Genomic DNA, 19277 nt, shown 5'->3' with positions numbered 1-19277 from the left:
CTTGGAACCAAGTCCAAGCTAATGAAAGATGAGAAATCCATAAGGTTTTCTGAATCCAGCTTTGAAGCTACTGTTTCAGATGTGATCTCCAAATGAAATATGGATCTCACTAAGATGTGATCTTGCTGAGATATGGACACCTGAGTCATTCCATGAATCCTGTGGAAGCTGATCTGTAATCTTTTCTTTTTGAGAATGGATCAATTATTTGGGCCTAGCTTAAAACCTAACTTATTGCATTCAGTTTTAAAATTCAAACCTTGATAAGAAACTTGGTATAGAAACTTGTCCTATGCTTTTTTCTCATTCCCTCTGTCTGTTTGCACTTTTTGTTTTGTTTTGCTTTTTTTTAATCACCTTTTCTTCCCCGTTCTCTCTGTTTAGGGTTCCTGTGATCATGTTTTTCCCACTTCTCTGATATTTATTCATTTTATCTCTAGCCTTAAATCTATTTTAAAACTCAGTGTATTCCCCTTTTCTCTCAAAGTAGTAACCTATGAATTTTTTATTACTTATTTTCAGCTCTGTTTTTTCCATGGATCCTCTTGATAACTGTGTTGAATCCCACATGTTGGTCCAAAAATGATATAAAAGTGATCAGATCTTCTGTCATGTTCTGTGAGCCATCTTAGGATCAAAGAGCCTTTACCTATGAAATGCTTTAAACTTTTATTTCCTTCGTGACATTTTCATTTTATTATGTTAAAAAGCTATGGAATACCTGCAGGAAAAAAAATCAAATGCCATTAATTAATATGATAATAATATGAATAACATGATAATTGGCCAAGCACCAGCAAGGTGCTCATTGTAGTTGTACCAGTTTGAGAAGTCATTACCTGGAAGCTGGGCTGTTTGCAATCTCCAAACTCCATGTTCTCCTTTTCTCCTTTTAAGGTGTGAAGAAGACATCAATGAGTGCGAAAGAGAAGAATGTGAAAATGGTGGTTCCTGCGTGAACGTATTTGGTTCATTTCTGTGCAACTGCACGCCTGGCTACGTGGGGCAGTACTGCGGTCTTCGCCCTGTGGTGGTTCCCAATATACAAGCGGGGCATTCGTATGTCGGCAAGGAAGAGCTGATAGGAATAGCCGTGGTTCTGTTTGTCATATTTGTGTTGATCGTCCTGTTTATAATTTTCCGCAAGAAAGTGTTCCGGAAGAATTATTCCCGCAATAACATCACGCTGGTGCAGGATCCAGCCACTGCCGCCCTGCTCAACAAGAGCAATGGCATCCAGTTCAAGAACATCAGGAACAGCGGGGACAGCAGGAACATCTACCAGGAGGTTGGGCCTCCACAGGTCCCTGTGAGGCCGATGGCCTACACCCCATGCTTCCAGAGTGACTCGCGGAATAACCTGGACAAGATAGTGGATGGGCTTGGCGTGGAGCACCAGGAGATGACAACATTTCATCCCGAGTCCCCCCGGATCCTGACAGCCAGGCGGGGTGTGGTGGTGTGCAGCGTGGCTCCCAACTTGCCCGCAGTATCTCCCTGCCGCTCCGACTGTGACTCCATCAGGAAGAGCACGTGGGATGCTGGAACGGAAAGTAAGTGCTGCATGCTGCTGCCTCTCTTCTCACCATAGGTATAGGTTCCTCACAGGCTGCAGCAGGCACGGCTATATGTAATGCTCTAACTTGAAGGCTAATGCATTTTAAATTTTGATCAACACTAGGCACACAAAACATCTCCTTACATGCACTAAATGTGACCGAACGCATTATTTGCTTGTTCGAAAAGCACAGAAAAGCACTCTGAGCACTTGTTCTACAAGTGATACAATGCGGTCATCTTTCTATTGGGGAAGAAAAGATTGAGGCAGAATTCTCAAACTCCACTCAGTTTGGGCGTTTGGTCTCCCAGGGGAGTTAACATTTTAAAACTTTCTACAAGAAGAAATTCTATTTTGCAAGGGAGATATTCACCAATATATTCTCTAATTCCAATGTCAATGAAATGAACCAGGAAATCAAGCCCCACTTAGAGGATCACCCTTTCAGTTTAGTGCATTCTCATCTGCATTCTGTATCAGAGTAATCACAAATTTTTTCATCCTCACAGCCATGCTGTTTCTGCTCTGATGGTTTCTCAACAGCTTAATATAGTGTCTATTTTCATTCCTGGACGAGTTGCTGGAGATACAGCAAGCCTCAAGTATTCTCTTATAGCAAAACACCAGTTTGCTGAGCCAGAGTTAAGGCCCTGTGCTGTCCATCCTTGAGAATGCTCCATACGGACTGAAATGTTTGCTTTAGCAGAGCACAGGGCTTCTTTCTTTACTTAGTCATGTTTTCTCTTTTAGGCAACATTTTCTACCGGGTGTTCAACCCCACAGCAACACAACTTTGAGCAGATCTATTAACAAAAATACACAGTCCAGGAAATTTTTTAGCACTGTTGTTTTAGACATAAGAACAGAGCAACAGGGAGATGAACTCTCCATAGTGCCTCACATCCAACATGCACGTTTTCAGCTAAGGCAGCATATTGGTCTTCAAGTGAAAAACAGGAATTAATTATTATTCCTTTGGGATGTGTTTCACTGTTGCATTGTGGTTGACCTTTAACCATTAAATACAGTCTTGCTGATTTAAAATATCAGCATGTAAGCCACCACGCATGTTGTGTGATTCCTTGGGTGTTCTTACCACAGACACTGGTATCTGCATGAATTTCTGCACAGCATGAGGTCATGCCATGGGGATGGGCCTCAGCTGTCGCTGAGAGGGAAGCAGTGCAGCTTCATTACTGCAGCACTAACTCCACCTAGTCCTTCTCAGCAGGACTAAATCAGCTGTTACTATACGCAGGTGCCCCATGCTGGGTAGAAATATCTACAGATAGCAAATAGAGGGCTGTACTTAGGTGGATTGACTGCTTGCAGCACCTGAGCTTGTTCATTCATAATTAACTAAGGCATCTATCTCAATTCTTGCTATGGATGATATGTTTTCCTTATTATCACTTACAGAATGTTTGAATGTGTGTGTTTGATCACATGAGAATTTACGCCACAGGCTGCAGTTATATGCTTAAACTGTAGACAAATTGACAAGACTGAATGTCCATGATGAAATGCATAAATCCACTCTACATCAGCGGTGGATCCAAGGGCTGTTGATGTAAAGATGCCCAATCTTCACTGGGCTTTGTATGAGCCTCTAATGTGACTCTCAAATTGGGAAATGAACAGTAAAGATAAATGTATCTGTAATCTCTTGTATAAGATGTTTATACCATATTTGTAAAGTCATCAGTTTTCTTGCCACTGAGACTACACCAGGTCCAAAAGGCAGTACAGACTGCAGGTGTTTATTCCTTGATAGCAATGGTGTCAGCTGCTCAGAAGCTTCAAACACTTCAAAAGTCATTAGCTGCCTTCATCGCCAGTGGCTCATTTCCTCTATCTGGAGGAAATATTTTTATTCTGATAATAACAAGAGAAGGCTATCTGTTGGCTCTGTGGTACAAGTAGGCAAATATGCATACCTATAGAGTACCATTTTGCTTTGTTTTTGCTGTCAATGAAGGTAAAGGGGTTGATGACGCTGAAGAAGTGACCTGTTTTGCAGGAAGTAATAAAGGCAGCAACTCTGAAGTGCAGTCCCTCAGCTCCTTCCAGTCTGACTCTGGTGATGATAATGGTAAGAAATTATTTTATTTTTATTATGCTGGGGACAAAGGGATTTAACTCTCTTTATAAAAACAATTAGGTGACATCTAGAAAACCCTTTAATGATGCTGAAAGTCAGAAAGTTCTGTATTCAAACCTTCATTTTGTGGCCACTTTTTAAATTAGTAGTACATGGTTGAAATCTTGATGGATGGAGCCATTACATCAGTACCAAGCTTTACACTGAATTAGAGTTAGGACACAGCAGACTCACGTTGTTAAAATAGAAGCTGACTAATAGGTAGCAACTTAAGCTGTAGATTTTCTATCTTCTTCCCTCTTGGAAGAGGATGACTTTCATGTTTCATCAGTCAAATCAAAGGAAATTTCTCTACAGTTTGCCAGGTCTCATTCACAGTCCCAGCAAAACTCTGCAGGCTCTCAGCATGCAACAATGAGCGGATGAGGCAGCCTCTGGTGGCTTGGCCTCTCCCTGGCAATCACAGTTCAGCGAACAATAGAGCACCATTAAATCCTTGCTCTGTGCGTGTTAGTTGTCCTACATCATTATCTCAGTAGGTGACATGGGCAGAGCCATACACAGCCAGAAAGCAGCACACAAAGTCAGATCAAACCCTTGTTCCAAGGCCTGTGCATGTGGAGCAGTGGTGCTGAGAAAAGCCAAGATGTTTCTGCCAGGGAGAGATGATGGTTGTCAGGGAAGCCTCATTGAGATACGCATAAAAGATTAGCACAAAGAAATTGCACTTGGGTTCCTCAGACACCAGTTAATGAACTGTCAGAGGCTCAGCTTCTCAGTCATGTCACGCAGCTTTCCCTTAGGTACTCCTGAATGTTGGAAAATGCACTTAAAGGGAAGGTTACTTGCAGATGCTCTTGGTTCAGCTGTGACTGAAGCACTGTGAGTATTTTTGTCGCACTTCTCAGGGCTTTTTTGCGCTCCCCCTCAAAAAAAAGAAGTTAAATACTTCTGTGATATTATTGTTACCATAATAATTATTCATGTGTTCTTGTGTGGCACATGGTAACTTTTTATATCCCTCACATTATAATTAGGCTTTTCATCGCATTTCAGTCACTGGCACAATATCCACTGAAGCTGAATATGCCCGCTCCTTTTTTGTGAAAGCTATATTTAAAATATAGTCTTTAAAGATAACAATTCTAGTTCAGAGAGAATGAGGAAAGTAGTTTAAATCATCTGAATCATTCTGCAGAGGTCAATGCAAGACTGCACGCTCTGGTTTTCCTGCAACAGCAGGGTGGGTTTGCTGTAGCAGAGCCTAAAATACAAATACAGGTATAGGTGTTTGCACACACCCTGCTTGTACATAGGGGGTAATGGATATTCTTCCTGAAGCCATAAAAAGTAGTTAATGGTATTCCTTGTGATTAAAAAGCCCCAAACTTTTAGAGATTATAAAGAAAATGAAATAGAAGAATAAAAAGTCACTTGCTCTCAGCGATATAATACTTGCCAACTCACTTCAAAGACAAGTTGCAGGTTTCCATCATAAGGAATTTCAAAACAAAGGGATGTGGCAAAAGCAGACATCTGGGTTATCACTTCACTGCCAGTGAATTGCTGATTGTGCGGGGTAGTCCAAGGGAATGCTGTTTACAACGCCAATTTTCTACCCCGGGCAGTGCTGGATTTGGGTGTTCTCATGCACTGAACTGCCTGGGATAGAAGTTTCCCTCCCTTCTGTGAAAATGCTCCTCACAGCTCTCACCAGAGACAGCCCATATCTGCCATGAAAACTTATACTGCCCTGTTTCTGACCTCATGTTTCCACTCCGTGTTGCCCAAGACTCCCAGATCTCTGGCAGCAGCTCTGTTGTTTCTTTTCTCATTACCCGTTCCCATCTGGCTGACATTCTCAGTAGTGGAGGGATGGACAGACCTTCTTGGTGGGGTTCTTTTTGTCTACAGACCTTCCCTGTCATGTCTCGCTCACACCAGCAGCATGTAAAGAAGCCAGGAATGGTATGGGGCTGCATACTATGGACCTACTGCCAAGACAGGGGTTCCCTTAGCTCTGATGAGGCTTCTCTTGCATTTTTCAGCCACCCTCAACCTCTTTTTCTACCCACACAGAAACTACTTACATGGTGCCATTTAGTTTTCCATGATGTTTGTTATGCATTAGCCAATACGAGCCTCCTTTGTTTATACAATTACCAGTGCCACTGATGCCATAAACATAGTCAAAGACAGAATATGGTTCCTTTGGCTCATCAAGAATTTTTGCCAAGCTTTCACAAGGACTGAGGAAATTGGATGAGATTCTTGATCCTGTGCCCAAAATTCAAGTGGCCTCTGAATGTTAAATGTAGAGTGAAAAGTGCTATCACTGTTAACGTGCTTTTTTGTGACCTGTAAGTCTATTGACTGTGTGAAACAAAAATGTTATTTCCTGCCCAACATTTCTGGTTGCCTTCTTAGCCTGCTCCAAAGCAGTCAGAGTTTTCTTGTAATTAAGAGAGCAGAAAGGCCAGTACCAACTGAATTTAAAGGGAGCTCTCCCTCTGTTTTCACTGGGTTTTATCTCAAGTAGTCAAAGGCAAGGGTGTTACTTTGTCCAAAATCACCTACAAGATCACACACTGTGCCACTGTTTTATTCCGTGTTAGAAGATTGTTTGGTCAATACAGATTATTTCAAGGGAAAAGTATATTTTGTAAAATAGCTGCAGAGGACACACGAGGCATTTGTGAAAATATTCTGTCAAGCAAAAGTCAAAATTTGAACCAAACCTATTTGACTCTGTCCTTCTAATTATCGCAGTGCTTCTTAATGTCCCAGAGATACTGCATTGCACAGCATGTAAGTAATTTATAAGTAAAACATTCCTCTTAGGAAATAGACGAAGCCCAGCACCTTTCAGATGGTGTGGTGGTATGAGGATGATGATTCCTTGAAGCACATACCATGGTCTCTGGAGACCTTTAAGCAAAAATGAATTAGAAATTAGTGTCAGGTAGACAAGATACTGCTGTGGTTAATTGAATCAGCTGGCCAGTCTGTTTGAATTTATGAGGTGATACACATCATGCCATATGCCTTTTTGGAAATGTTAGTTTGGAATTTATCTCCACTCTGAAAATGTATGGGATTATCTGAAATGAAGTGTCCTGCAATCCACTGCATAAATCATGCATTTGTCAGCAGCCTTTTTTTTTTTCCAATGTCAGTTCTGTCTGTTTGAGAGAATTTATTGTGGTAACATGACATATGTTTTAAATACTAACCTGAAGCTGTCCTTCCCCTCCCTTTATTTTCTGCTTTCCCTCCCCTGCAAGCTTCCATAGTGACTGTCATACAGCTTGTCAACAATGTAGTTGACACTATAGAAAATGAAGGTATTTAATTTTTTTTCTTTCTTGTTATGCAACAATGCTTCTTATTTTCATTGTGAAACATTCCAGCAGAACCTCACTAATCTAAACCAACCAGCAAACCTGCGGTGGGGATTGGGATTTGCAAATCAGCATGTTCACCAGCAAACCTGAAAGGGTGTTCTACAAGATATCTTTGGGTAACTGGAAGTGGTAGAAAAGGTATCAAGGCCATCATTATCTCTCGTTCCAGTCAATGATTTTGCTTGCTTAATTGCCATAGCCTTCAGAGAGCGTAGGATGAGGTTGACAATGAAGCCAAATCACTGAGATTATCCTATCTGCAGAGGATGTGAAGCAGAAGATGCCAAAAGGTATCTGTAAAGTATCCCAAACTGTGATTAAACTGGATTACACACTCCATTGGGACTATACAGAGGGCAACAAAGTGGTGGTGGGCAGGTAGCTGGTTTCTCCCAGGTAATAACATCAAATAGATGATGTACAGACACAGCTCCCTTCATCCCATGGAGCAAGGCAGCCTAGCCACCACTGCTTTTCCCTTGGGGTTCATGTGTGTACTGAATAGAATGTGGCATTGGGTCCGAGGGCCCATCATACAGCTCTGCCATTGACCTCTGTGTAATCTTAGACCCATTTCACTACAAGTGAACTAATTTCCTTACATTACAATTTGGTTCTCCGACAAAGCACTGAGGAAATGTGATATAACAAAGATAAATATTTGTTTTATTTATTTATACAACATATGTCCTAACTTTGGGAAAATGTTGACTCAAGTCCAGCTAACCTCGAAGTCCAAAATATAGTCTATAGTATATTTACTGATTTTCTGAAGTGTAAGATGGCCATTCTACTTGCTACTTCATAGAAAGAACTACCTAAGGTTAACTCAGAAAGTTAGTTCTAATCATTAAAAAAAAAGAAAAGAAGAAGAAAAAGAAAAAAGGAAAATACCCCTGAAAAGAAAGCACAGTCGCTGTAATTGGCCCCGTCTTCCTAGTGGAAAACATAAGCAAACACACTGGCTTCCTATCATACTTCACAGGTCAGAAAAATCCAGCTTGGCAGTGCTTTCAAAAGGCTGTCACTCAAGTGCTTTGCCCACTTCCCAGTCCCTTCGCTGAGAGTCATTATTCTCACAAGCTGTGCAGCATAATGGGTGCAGAATGGCTGCCACAGGAGGGAACAGAGCTCCTTCCCCATGCAGCTCTGCAGGTGTTGCAGGTCAGTATTAGTGAGGTTCTTCTGGATCCTGAAGTCATGCAGCTTGGAGGGACCAGGCGCATCTCAGGGGCAACGTCATTATTCTGAAAGTCAGCAGCGTCCACTATGAGAAATTAGAGGAAAGGAGGAGAGTGGTTAGGGCCGGTTCAGACAGTGCTGCTAAAGCTGCAGTAGCCGGAGCCCTACTCAGCCCAGGCTAATGCAGAGCAGGCAGAATGCCACTATCTGGCTAATGAGCTAACAAATAAATCACCATCATCACATGGCTTATGTGATGATAAACCAGGTCATGAGTGGTGTTAATAGATGGAGTCCTGGAGAATTGTCTGCTCTGCCCTCTTTTGTGGCTGAGCCCAAGAGAGGAAAAACTGTCGTGCCATGAAAGGCAGTTCTTCTGGACAGGCCTCCTCCAGCGATGCAGTCCAGAGACCTCGTCCAGTCAGTTCTTGCATGAAGCCAAATAACATGTGGTTGAACAAGAACCATCCCATCTAGTAAGCGCTGCAGCTTTTTCCCTGCTCTTTTCTCACACGGAACCTCTTCCCCTGCTCTCTCCCCAACCCCTGCACCCTCTCCATACTGGAATGCCTCCCTCCCCACCAGCTAGCATGGCAGTGCAGGTGGGAGGTGGGTATGGGGTTGCGGAGCATTGTAGTTGACGGCCCCATTAAATGGCTTTGTATTCTATTCTATTCAGGTTCTTATACCGTGCCCATCACCATGGTATCTGAGCCCAGGTGGGCCCAGATTTGTTTGAACCGGCCCTGAGAATGGTAGATTCTTATTTTTCTGTTTCAAAGTGAACAAGTGAAAGAAAAATGTACTTTGCAATTATAAACCATACAGATGGTGGATAGCCCTTTTTGTACTAAGAATTCCAGCTCTAATGTAATTTCATATCTGTTCAGTGAGGGTAAATAGTTAAGATATGATAGAATAGGAATATGATGCACATGACATAATCATTTCTTTATGTATGTCTGCATTTGACTGGGCAAGCTTATCTTGTATGTTAAAATAAAGAACAATTTAAAATCCTATTAAAACAACACTGAGCCAGCTGTACTTTAGAAATATGCATGCAGAGCTTTATATTTTCACATGTAAGTCCATGCTGGTAACAAGCTCCTAGTTACCAGCTTTTACTTTTCACTTTGTATCTGGCAGTGTCTGTCATGGACCAAGGACAGAACTACAACAGAGGTGATTTTTTGGGGACCCTTTCTGCCTGTTGGACTGTGCTAGGGTGGGAGGGCACTGACTTGGTCTGTTTTTCTTTTACTGTTTCCCGTGTCCTCTTTTGTTTGAATTCTGGTTGGGTTGCAAACGCTGCATGAGAATGGCCGGCCACTTCGTTATTTCAGGATCCAGTTCTTAGTCTCTCAGTCGATCAGATTGTTTGCCTACACACTTTCTTGAAACAAAGCCATTGGAGGTGGAAGGGGAGTTTAGATATGATACCATAAGCATGCTGACTTCCTTTATGTATTTCTTCAATTAACTTTGAAAAGCACTGTTTCAGAGATTTTTGTCATTTTGATTTCTCAGCTTCATAGTTTCTAATGCAACCTAGTAGCATCCTGTAATGTGAACTGCCTTTGAGTGGCCGTGGTTTGTTTCTTTGCTTGTTTGCAATTGCATCGCCATACCGTGTAGTCCTTCTGTCCTATCCATTGGGTCAGAGCATGGCTGACCCATGCAGACAGCCTCTGACGCATGCTGTGACCTAAATGTGTATTTAGGATTAAGAGTTTGCTCTTTAGCGAGTGCATGCCGGTCGCCCCCTCGTCACTAGCGGCCCTGTCCTCACTGCTGTGATTCTCTTTCCAGCGTACCACTGGGATACCTCAGACTGGATGCCAAGTGCTCGTTTATCTGACATAGAGGAAGTGCCCAATTTTGAAACGGCAGACGGAGGCTCGGCGCATCATGGCAGCACCAGAGAGCTGGAGACAGATTACTATCTTGGTGGCTACGACATCGACAGCGACTACCCACCCCCTCACGAAGAGGAGTTTCTGAGCCAGGACCAGTTACCACCTCCTCTTCCAGAGGATTACCCAGACCAGTACGAAACCCTCCCGCCCTCACAGCCGGGCTCGATGGCAAATACTCTCAGCCCCGACTGCCGGAGACGGCCGCACTTCCACCCCAGCCAGTACCTCCCTCCTCACCAGTTCCCCCATGAGACGGACACCGCAGGGGCTCAGACTGGGAATGAGTTTAGTACTTTTGCTGTTGGCCCAAGTCAGAACACAGAAAACGTTAGTGCAGGTAAGATGCCCTTAACCTTGCACAACTCTCTAGATGCCTCCTCCTCTGACGTCTCAGCCAGCTGCGGCTTTGATGACTCCGAAGTAGCCATGAGTGACTTTGAAAGCGTGGAGGAACTCAAACTAGAAAATGTGCACATTCCATTTGTGGAGACCCAGCATCAGACACAAGTGTAAAAGGAAGCTCCCTTCTTCTTTCTCTTCTTCCTCTTTTTTTTTCTTTTTTTCTTTTTTTTGTCATTTGATCCAATTAATAGTATAAATATTGAGAAGAAATTTTGCTGAAGGTGTATCTATATATATTGGGCAATGCAAAAACACAGTATAACCCATTATTAACTTGTTCAGAAATGGTATTGTATGTGCAGACATGAAGAGACCAATTGTGTTAAGTATTACACATTACAAAATTGTTACAGACAATCTGGAGAGTGTGTACCTTCTATTTATTACAAGAGTAAAACTTATGAGGAAGGGGAAAATGATCTCATTGCTGAATAAATTCTTTTTCTCCCTCCCACCTCCACCTAGGGTTTGGGGTTGTTTTTTTTTTTTGTCGTTGTTGTATTATTAAAAGTGTTACAGTGTTATGTTCTTACTACAGTATTAAAGAACTGGTATGAATGATTCCAAGAGGCAATGTTGCATGAAATATTGTCAGTGAAAGAGTGAAAACAATTGATCGCTGAGGCTGCTATGTACATCACATCAGATGGCTTAAAAAACAGCATTTACAAATTGGCATATCGGAGATAGTCATTTGTCCATAAATATTTGTCTACGGTTTCCATTGTTACATAATATTTCATTCTACTTCATGCACATATACAGGAATGCATGTACAGCATATATTCACTCTAAATCAGCCCACTTTGGTTGCCATTTTTCAACACGGTGTCAGACGTATGTGTACAACTTCACCGGTGAGAACTTCCCTTGACTGCTGCATGACGTGTGAACATGGATCTGAAAGCAGTTGGAAACCTAGGGTATCTGTGTAACACGGATGTTGGTATTTTTTTTTAATTCTTTCTTTGGGCAATTTCTTCTTCAGCAGCAGTCATCGTGCTGGAATTACTGCAGTAAAATTAGTTGCAATTAAGTTACATAAAACATTGCTATCATCTCAGATTGTTAGTTTAACATCATTTGGCAAATGTCCATCCATAGTATTTATGGGAAGAGCTCTCAGCTGCTGCAAACTGATCAGTTGGTGGAACTGCACGGATGGGTCGTGACAAGGAATCTGACTGTAGATTTGCTGCTGGATGTCCGTGTGATTTCACAGGATTTGAGAATTTCCAAAGGTTGTTTGCAGACGGCAGGATGTCACTGTGGAATGAAGACAGCGGCAGCATTACTGTGATCTTACGCTTCCCTCACCCTGGTTGGAGTAAATGGCCTTTCGCAGTGATTGGCCTGAACAGCCCAGTGCAACATGGAAATGTGGATTTGCACTCAGTGTGTACATGCCCATTGCTCAGTGCTAAGAAAATGTTTAACCGCTGCTTTTTACATCATCTTTATGCCTTGTACAATGAATGTGAGTCTGTAGTCTGCATTACTGCTGGGCGTTCATCCATTCCTGCCATGGCATCGCTCAGTCATTTTGAAAAGCTGTTGAATGCGTGTCCTTGTTATTAATGAATAGATTCATTAACAGATTTCTTATGCCACTTTCCATATCCTGCCTCTTGTTCAAACACGTTAATGGAATAGTTTCAGCAGTTGTGTTCTCGGATGTGTTCTTGACTGAGCGGGGTTTCACACAGAATTAAGCTGTGGGTTTTTTTATTCACAAATCACCCCCAGCAAAAAGAAATCGTTAATAGAATATAATTGAAGTAATTACAGCTTGTAACACTTTTAATAAAACGGAATTTCTAAAATTCTTAGAAGCAGGTATGACATGCAGTGACTCTTCATTGGAAAACAGCTTATTATACAGGTCTGTGAATTGAGTGAGCTTTCGGAAGGACCACATACTGCATGTACAAGTATTGTCAAGTACTTGTCTGCCAATAGTTCGTGTCCATTGAATTTATGAATGTCACTTGGTCTTCTCAAAGTGAACATGTTTCTGTAGCAGTGTTATATTCTGAATGTGCTCACAGTACATTTCACCTCCCTTTCCCTCTCATTTTCAAGAAAAAATAATGGAAATTTGTATCACAAGAACTGAGGGATTCTGTGATTTGCCAATGAGCTATGAAGTGGTTTGGCAAGCCTCAAAGCGCAGACAGAGGATGATGTGCATTGCTCATCAAGTCAGTGTTGCAGAAAAGCAAATGCAAGAATTAGATTGGTATCTCTTCAAGGTTAGGAACAACTGAGTGAAAAAGCAAAGCTGGAAGTTTAGTTGTCACCAAGTAATTTTAAAGGTGACATAATGTTTTTGAGAGCTTGGTACTCTTTCAACATCTGCTTATAGCTTACATGAGGTTTTGCTCCTACTCAGTTTTGGTGTGAGACATTTTTATCTGTCATGCAATTAATTCTCTTTTAGCCCCCAGTTAGTTATGAAGTGTTCTTGTCATCATTCTTCTGTAGTAAGCCGAAGACACTGATATCAAAACTGTGCTGGGACATATCAAACGTGTCCCAAGGGAGAGCACCACAGAAGCTTAGCAACTGCCATACAGAAAAGATCGGTGTTTCTTACCAAGCTTGTTGCCTCAGTAATATCTTGTTGGTAGTGAATTTTACTAGTAAAATATGCATAAATACAATGTATAGTACTTTTTCTGTTTTGATGTTGTTGCCATTGCATTTCACTGAACACCAACTTATTAAAGTGCTGTGGGGAAGGTGCCAAGGATCGGCCATTCGTTGTTCTCTGTCCCACTCATGCTTTCTATACCTCAGTATCTCCTCCCCTTCGAATGAAGGACTCCCAACCTGATTGTTCTATATTCAAACAAATGCCCCTCTGTGGATATTGGTACTTCTGTGGCCTGTCTGGTTCTGTTCTGGCTCTTTTTGATGGTGATAAGACCTGAATGCAGAGATCAAAGTTAAATATTTCTTAGGGAGTAAGACTTTTGCAATAACATCTCTCTTGTTAATCCAAACCATTTTATTATCCTTTTTACTACTGCTCTACATGAAGAAGCCCTAAATTTCTGGAAGATAACAACCCTCCCAACCTAATACAAGAATTAGTGTTCACATTGTTCCATCCAATATGTACTTATTTTTATGCCATATGCAGCAAATTTATGTTGCTACTGTTGTCATTCCCAGCTCCCTGCTTTTGTTGCAGCTTCCCTTGCCATCTCTGCTGATCTGATTGGCCTTGGTCCTATCTCTGTATTTCAGTTTATGTTCCTGTAGATGGCTCCACTACATGCTATTTTCTTTCAGGATCAGCTATGAGGAGAGATTTCATAATCTTAAATGATTTCTCTAGCGAAGTCTGAAGCAGTGCTGGCTTTCATGCATCTGTACCTCAGAAACTCAGCCTGGATGCAGCACAGGGAAACAATGCATGCCACTGAAATGCTGATTATTAGAGAGAGAGTAGCCTGTTTGCTCAGAGCCAGGCAAGTGGTAAGCTTCAAGAATGTGGCATAAAAATTGTTGCTGTTGGCTCAATTAAACATTCATTATGAAAAGAAATATATCACAGGACAAGTGGCTAAAAACATGATTTACTCCTCATCAAGTTCCTGTTAGAAAAACTAAAGGAATGCTGTGGTGTGCCCTTAATAAATGCAAACGTGGGAGGGTTGAAGGTGCCCTGGACCAGTTTTTCTAAGTTTCATTTGAAAAGGTAATGTGATCAATAATGGAGAAAAACAGCTATTTAGAGCCAGTAGTGAATGTGCATCTGTGCTCTGTTGGTGTTTTTTGGAGCTATTAACCGAGTAATAATGGACATTTTATAGGCTTCCAAAGAGAGAGTTATATTTTCAGGTTCATTCTCTGATGGTTTACCGCCATTCATCATGTAGTAAAACTGCTTTTTGCCTCTTTCCATCGATACTCCAAACTGTGAATTGAGCCTTAGCAATTGAGAGTGTTGCTCATTGTCCATGGCCATTAATCCGTGCTTCATGAACTTGACATTTAACATCTCCATTACCAGAAGGGGCATTCAGTTAGTAAATCAGCTGCATCATCCAAGGGATGGGCGGGTGGGGAAGAAATGAAATTAAATTCATTTCATTCTGTAATAATAAAAAGCAATAACTACAAATGTGTCGTATTACACAAAGGCCATAAGTAATCTTTACCAGTGTTAAGAGTGCATTTGAACTGTACTATGGAAAGAGATCAGAGCCCTCGGAACTGTAGCATTCTTCTGTCATAGAAATACCTGAATGGCTGTTATTTAACAATGCAATGAGCCCATACTGCCACTTTTCAGGAGGTGACAAAGATGTTTATGAGTGAAAGCAGTTCTCTTTAAAGCACTGTATCGGAAAAGATTGTCTTGTAAATTTTACCTGTTGCAAGCAGGCTGGTTTGTAAAAGATGTATGTTTTGGTGTTTAAAAAGAAGTTTATAAAATAATGTATATAATGGTTTCAAATTACCAGGCTTTTGTAGATATTTGATGCCAATCAGGTCGCTTTAATTTTTGTTCCTTTGTTTGTTTGTTTGATGTCATTTTGAAGAGTCATCAAAGTCGGTTTAAACTTTTGAGTAACAGAGAAAAAAAAAGTTTTAGATTTGAACAGTGGTACTTTTTAATCATTTCACAATGTACTGTAACTCTTTGGTTCAGCTCTTTTTGTTAAACTTTTTCTGTTCTTAAGAAGACGTTTTTTATTGACTTTTTTTAAATGAAATGTGTTTTGCACAAAAATACTCAAGAGATATGAATTCTGTGCCATTTCAACTAGGTATTAAGAGATGTCATTTCTCCAATGACAACAAATTCAACCTTATGCGAAAGGGAAGGTTTATCACTTTAGGTGGGTATAGTCCCTCATTCAAAAACTAATTGTTCCTTCATAATTGCTGTTGGCAGTATTGTCTTGTGTTCTTTTGCTATAAAAACAAAACAAACAAACAAACAAAAAAAGTGTACAGGTTTGTAACTGCCAAAATTTGCTAAAGTTGATGGTTAAAACAAATTTTCCAAGTAAACAAAAAGAAAAGCCTAGCTGTGTTGACTATTTCTTGATTTTTCTCCTGTTTTCAAAGGAGGGAACAAGATAAGACGTCAGTTCTGCAAGGAATATAGTTTTTCATTACCTTGCTGTGTACAGTATTGCAGAAAATGCTATTTTTTTGGACAGCAAATTCGTTTCTTTATTGCATGGCATTTCCCCCATAGAAGCCCCTACTCACACCACAAGGCTCTTGCCAAGGGTTGTTTGACTGGTGTGCGTACACTAATGTGGCTGCTTAATTAAAACCTCAACCTTAAATGAAGCAGAGTATCAGCATATCACCTAACCATCTAGACATGGAGCTCCACCAGCTGCACTAGTTTCAGAGGACAGCTCAGGTGTTCTGGGTTAGCTGCTGAGCAGGGTGTACGGGATGGGTGCTCAGAGGAGGTACAGAAGCAGAAGCCCTCTGTGTAGTGCGATAAGACAGATTGCCTTCCTGCTACGGGCACCTCTGTCCTCCAGCAGCCTGGTATTAACAGCTGGGACCAGCTAGGACAAATTCAGGTGGGAAGTCTCAGATGTATACACACTATGCCAGCCAGAGCTGTAATTAGGCACAATACTCAGCCTGCTTAGAGCTTACATTCAGGGATCACCGAATCATAAAATGGCTTGGATTGGAAGGGACCATAACTATCTTCTAGTTCCAATCCCCTGCTGTTGGACTGGTTGCCCCACACCAGACCAGGCTGCCCAGGTCACCATCCTGCTTGGCCTTGAGCACCTCCAGGGATGGGGCATCCACAAATACCCTTTTCTGACATTCTTGAAACAGGATTTAAACTGTGTCAAAATAAAATACCAAGTCAATATTAAGCATCTCTCTTCCCCAAGAATACTAATTGTTTTTTTTCCTAGAATGCAAAGAAACTCGGTTCCCTCTTTGTTTTACTATTTGTATTTCCCCTACTTATAGGAAAGCTTTTCTGCTTTACCACGTTTCCCAGCAGCCTTTGACTCAACCTCAGTGAAATTTTCCTGGCAGTAAGAAAGTGGCACCACAGATCAGCAGGGCTCACCAGTGTAGTAAGAAGATCAGTAAACAAGGATGCAAGGCTATTTTGGAAAACATTCAAGATAAGTGACTTAAAATTCCTGCCTCTGTTTAGTGTCCTGAGCTGGAGTCAGGGAATGGCACCAGTATTTCTTTCAGGATGGACAAGATGAGACTGAGACAGCAACAGGTCAAAACTCAGGCGTCCAGTTTAAGGGAAGTGCCCTCTTCACTTGAGCCTACCATAAGCTATTTCTTCCTTCACTGTAATATAATAACAAAGGTTGTGCAAACTTCCAGGCCAACATCATGGAAACAGCTTCCTTCCCATTAAAACCAAGTCTCTCATGATTTCAGTGGGCTTAGAGTTCTATCAAACAGTTTGTTCTTTTATCACCACAGAAACATCTGTAATGTAAAAAGCACGGAAAGCTGGGCTGGATGGTCCAGCTACGGCACTTCCAACCCTTCTGAAGCAGCTGGAGTACTGCCACAGTACTGTAAGAATTGGTCACCTGGGAGTTACGGGAAGGAGAGATTCCCATCCATCTGCGAACTTACTGAGCACCTCAATTTTCAGATCAGAGACCTTTCCCTGATGGTAACAGCCTTTCTGCTTCCCCTTTTTACCTTACTTGCCTCCACTGTTATGCAATTGGGAAAAAATCATTCCAATGACTGTAACTTTATCTCAAGTTCAGAGAAAGGAACTTAGAAGCCCCTACCTCTGTTCAGCAAGCAGCCACATGCATGCCACAAGGAAGGTGCATGTATGCATGCCTTTTCTACAATACAAACCAGCATCCTGGTGGTAGGAACATATGTGGTTTCGTATAAAAGGAGGCAAGCAAAATGTAACACTAGTTTTTCTTCTTTCAGTTTAACCCTTTCAGGAGCATGTTCTCCCCAGCAGTACAGGAGTCTTTCTGTACATATAGTTAGTTCATATCCCTGGTAAAATTCACTTTTCTAGACTTCCAAAGAGTAATCAAATGTCTCCCCTTCAGCATGTGAAACCCTCATGTCTCTAGTTTTGGGATGGAGGAGAAGTCACACCAGGGGGCTTCTTACAGTACCTGGTAAACCATGTGTAGAGATGTGGCAACCAGCCTGGGTAGGGAAAACCCTGCAACCTGCTTGAGGTCAATGGAATATTGCTTAAAGGTCATCCAGGACTACCAAATGAAATTCAAGCCAGTTAAGGGAGTCTTAATTCACAGGCATGTGAATTTTAAGTCAGTTGCCAGTCTGATAGGAGCTTTAGCATTCATATATCTTTGAAATAATTGCCTACAACACACCTCAGATGAGCTCCTATCTGGTGGACAGCATCAGGCATCTCCCACATGGCAAGAGATGTGCTCAGGTACAAGCTAAAGTAAATGCCTCATAGAGACAGATGAGCCAATGCTATTGCCCGGGGAAGAGGAAAGGTACAAAGAAGCTCAGTTTGAACCCAATGTTTTGGCAATGTTTTGGCAGCCAGTGGGTGGTTTGTAGCATTTTTGGTGCTGAATGGAACAGCTGTGAGCAGCACGGGGCAGTCCCTGACCTTCTCAGACACAGATCACCCCCAAAGCTCCATGCCACCAGAACCCTACAATTTATGACCAACTTGCCTTGAATACCTGGGTAACTGACAGGTAAGGCAAACACTGAATCACCTGCCATTGCTTACCACAACTTTAGCTGCCCTGAAGTGTGCTTTGCTGCTCTGAACAACATTTCTGAAGATGCACTGCTCTAGTAAGTAAGCTAGTACCTCTGGTGCCAGTGTTTTTTTCCTTCAGGCTAGACTAAGCTGAAACCCTCCCTGAGCTGCTGTGGTTGGTGTTGTCAGGTTGCACTGGATTCTGACAAGCCCAAGTCACGCTGTCCCACATTTGTCTGGTAAATCCTCAAAGGAAATTGCATTTTATTGTTTTCTTGGCTAGTACTCTAAATATCTCTTCCATGAGAACTTCCACCTCAATAGCTCTGTAGATTTATTCCAACCCAGAAGATGCTATATTGAATGAACTTGCGGAATGCACAGTCCTTCATAGAGTAGACTACAGACCTGTGCAGTTTTACTGACTCTAACTAGGGTTGCACTATATGTTTCAACAAAAAGGAAGAGAAGTAAACTCACTTAATGCTCTATTTTGGCCTTAAGAACTGGCAGGTTCACTCTCCGCCTAGAGTCAATGACCTGACTAGATCACCGCTAACTGTAGTGAAAGATTAGACACCTGACTGACCCACAGCCAACACTGATGTTAATAGAATGGTGGGATTTAACTGCATATTATCACTACAATGGTGTCTCAGATGGCAGTTATCTCACCCAGTCTCTGTTATAGAAGGGCAAACATTTTCAAATTCTGTGCCAAATTAGCCACTCCCATACATTTGTCTTAGACTTAGAAGAGTGCAGGTTCAGTTGCCTGTATTTAAGCAATCGATCCGACCTAACTCCATGAAAATTCTTCTTTCCCTGATCCCTCTCCTTGAAGAGAAATTAAATGATAGTCACTGTTTAAGTGGCAGCGCTGTTGAGCTTCAGTTGCAGGAGCATGGAATCGAAGACCACAATCATCTTTTTGCTTTCCATCTTCTCTGCAATCTCCATAATTCACATGAACTCAGGAATTAATCTTTGTCCAACCAAGAAGCAGTGA

General features: G+C 41.7%; 1 protein-coding gene across 1 annotated transcript in view; it reads left to right on the top strand.

Moving 5' to 3' along the window:
• The window catches only part of FAT3 (FAT atypical cadherin 3), a 361667-nt gene extending 347057 nt beyond the window's left edge, over positions 1-14610 (top strand). Inside the window, 5 exon segments of the mRNA XM_042839287.1 lie at positions 898-1553; positions 3537-3650; positions 6944-7003; positions 9395-9430; positions 10058-14610. Of these exon segments, the coding sequence (XP_042695221.1) occupies positions 898-1553; positions 3537-3650; positions 6944-7003; positions 9395-9430; positions 10058-10677 (1486 nt within the window). The 3' untranslated portion in view covers positions 10678-14610.
• The last annotated feature ends 4667 nt before the right edge of the window (positions 14611-19277 follow it).

Source organism: Centrocercus urophasianus, unplaced genomic scaffold, assembly GCF_019232065.1.
Source record: "Centrocercus urophasianus isolate 14NV4802_14NV808 unplaced genomic scaffold, USGS_Curo_1.0 seq_9, whole genome shotgun sequence".
NCBI lineage: Eukaryota > Metazoa > Chordata > Aves > Galliformes > Phasianidae > Centrocercus > Centrocercus urophasianus.
This window is presented reverse-complemented; position numbering and strand designations above follow the sequence as displayed.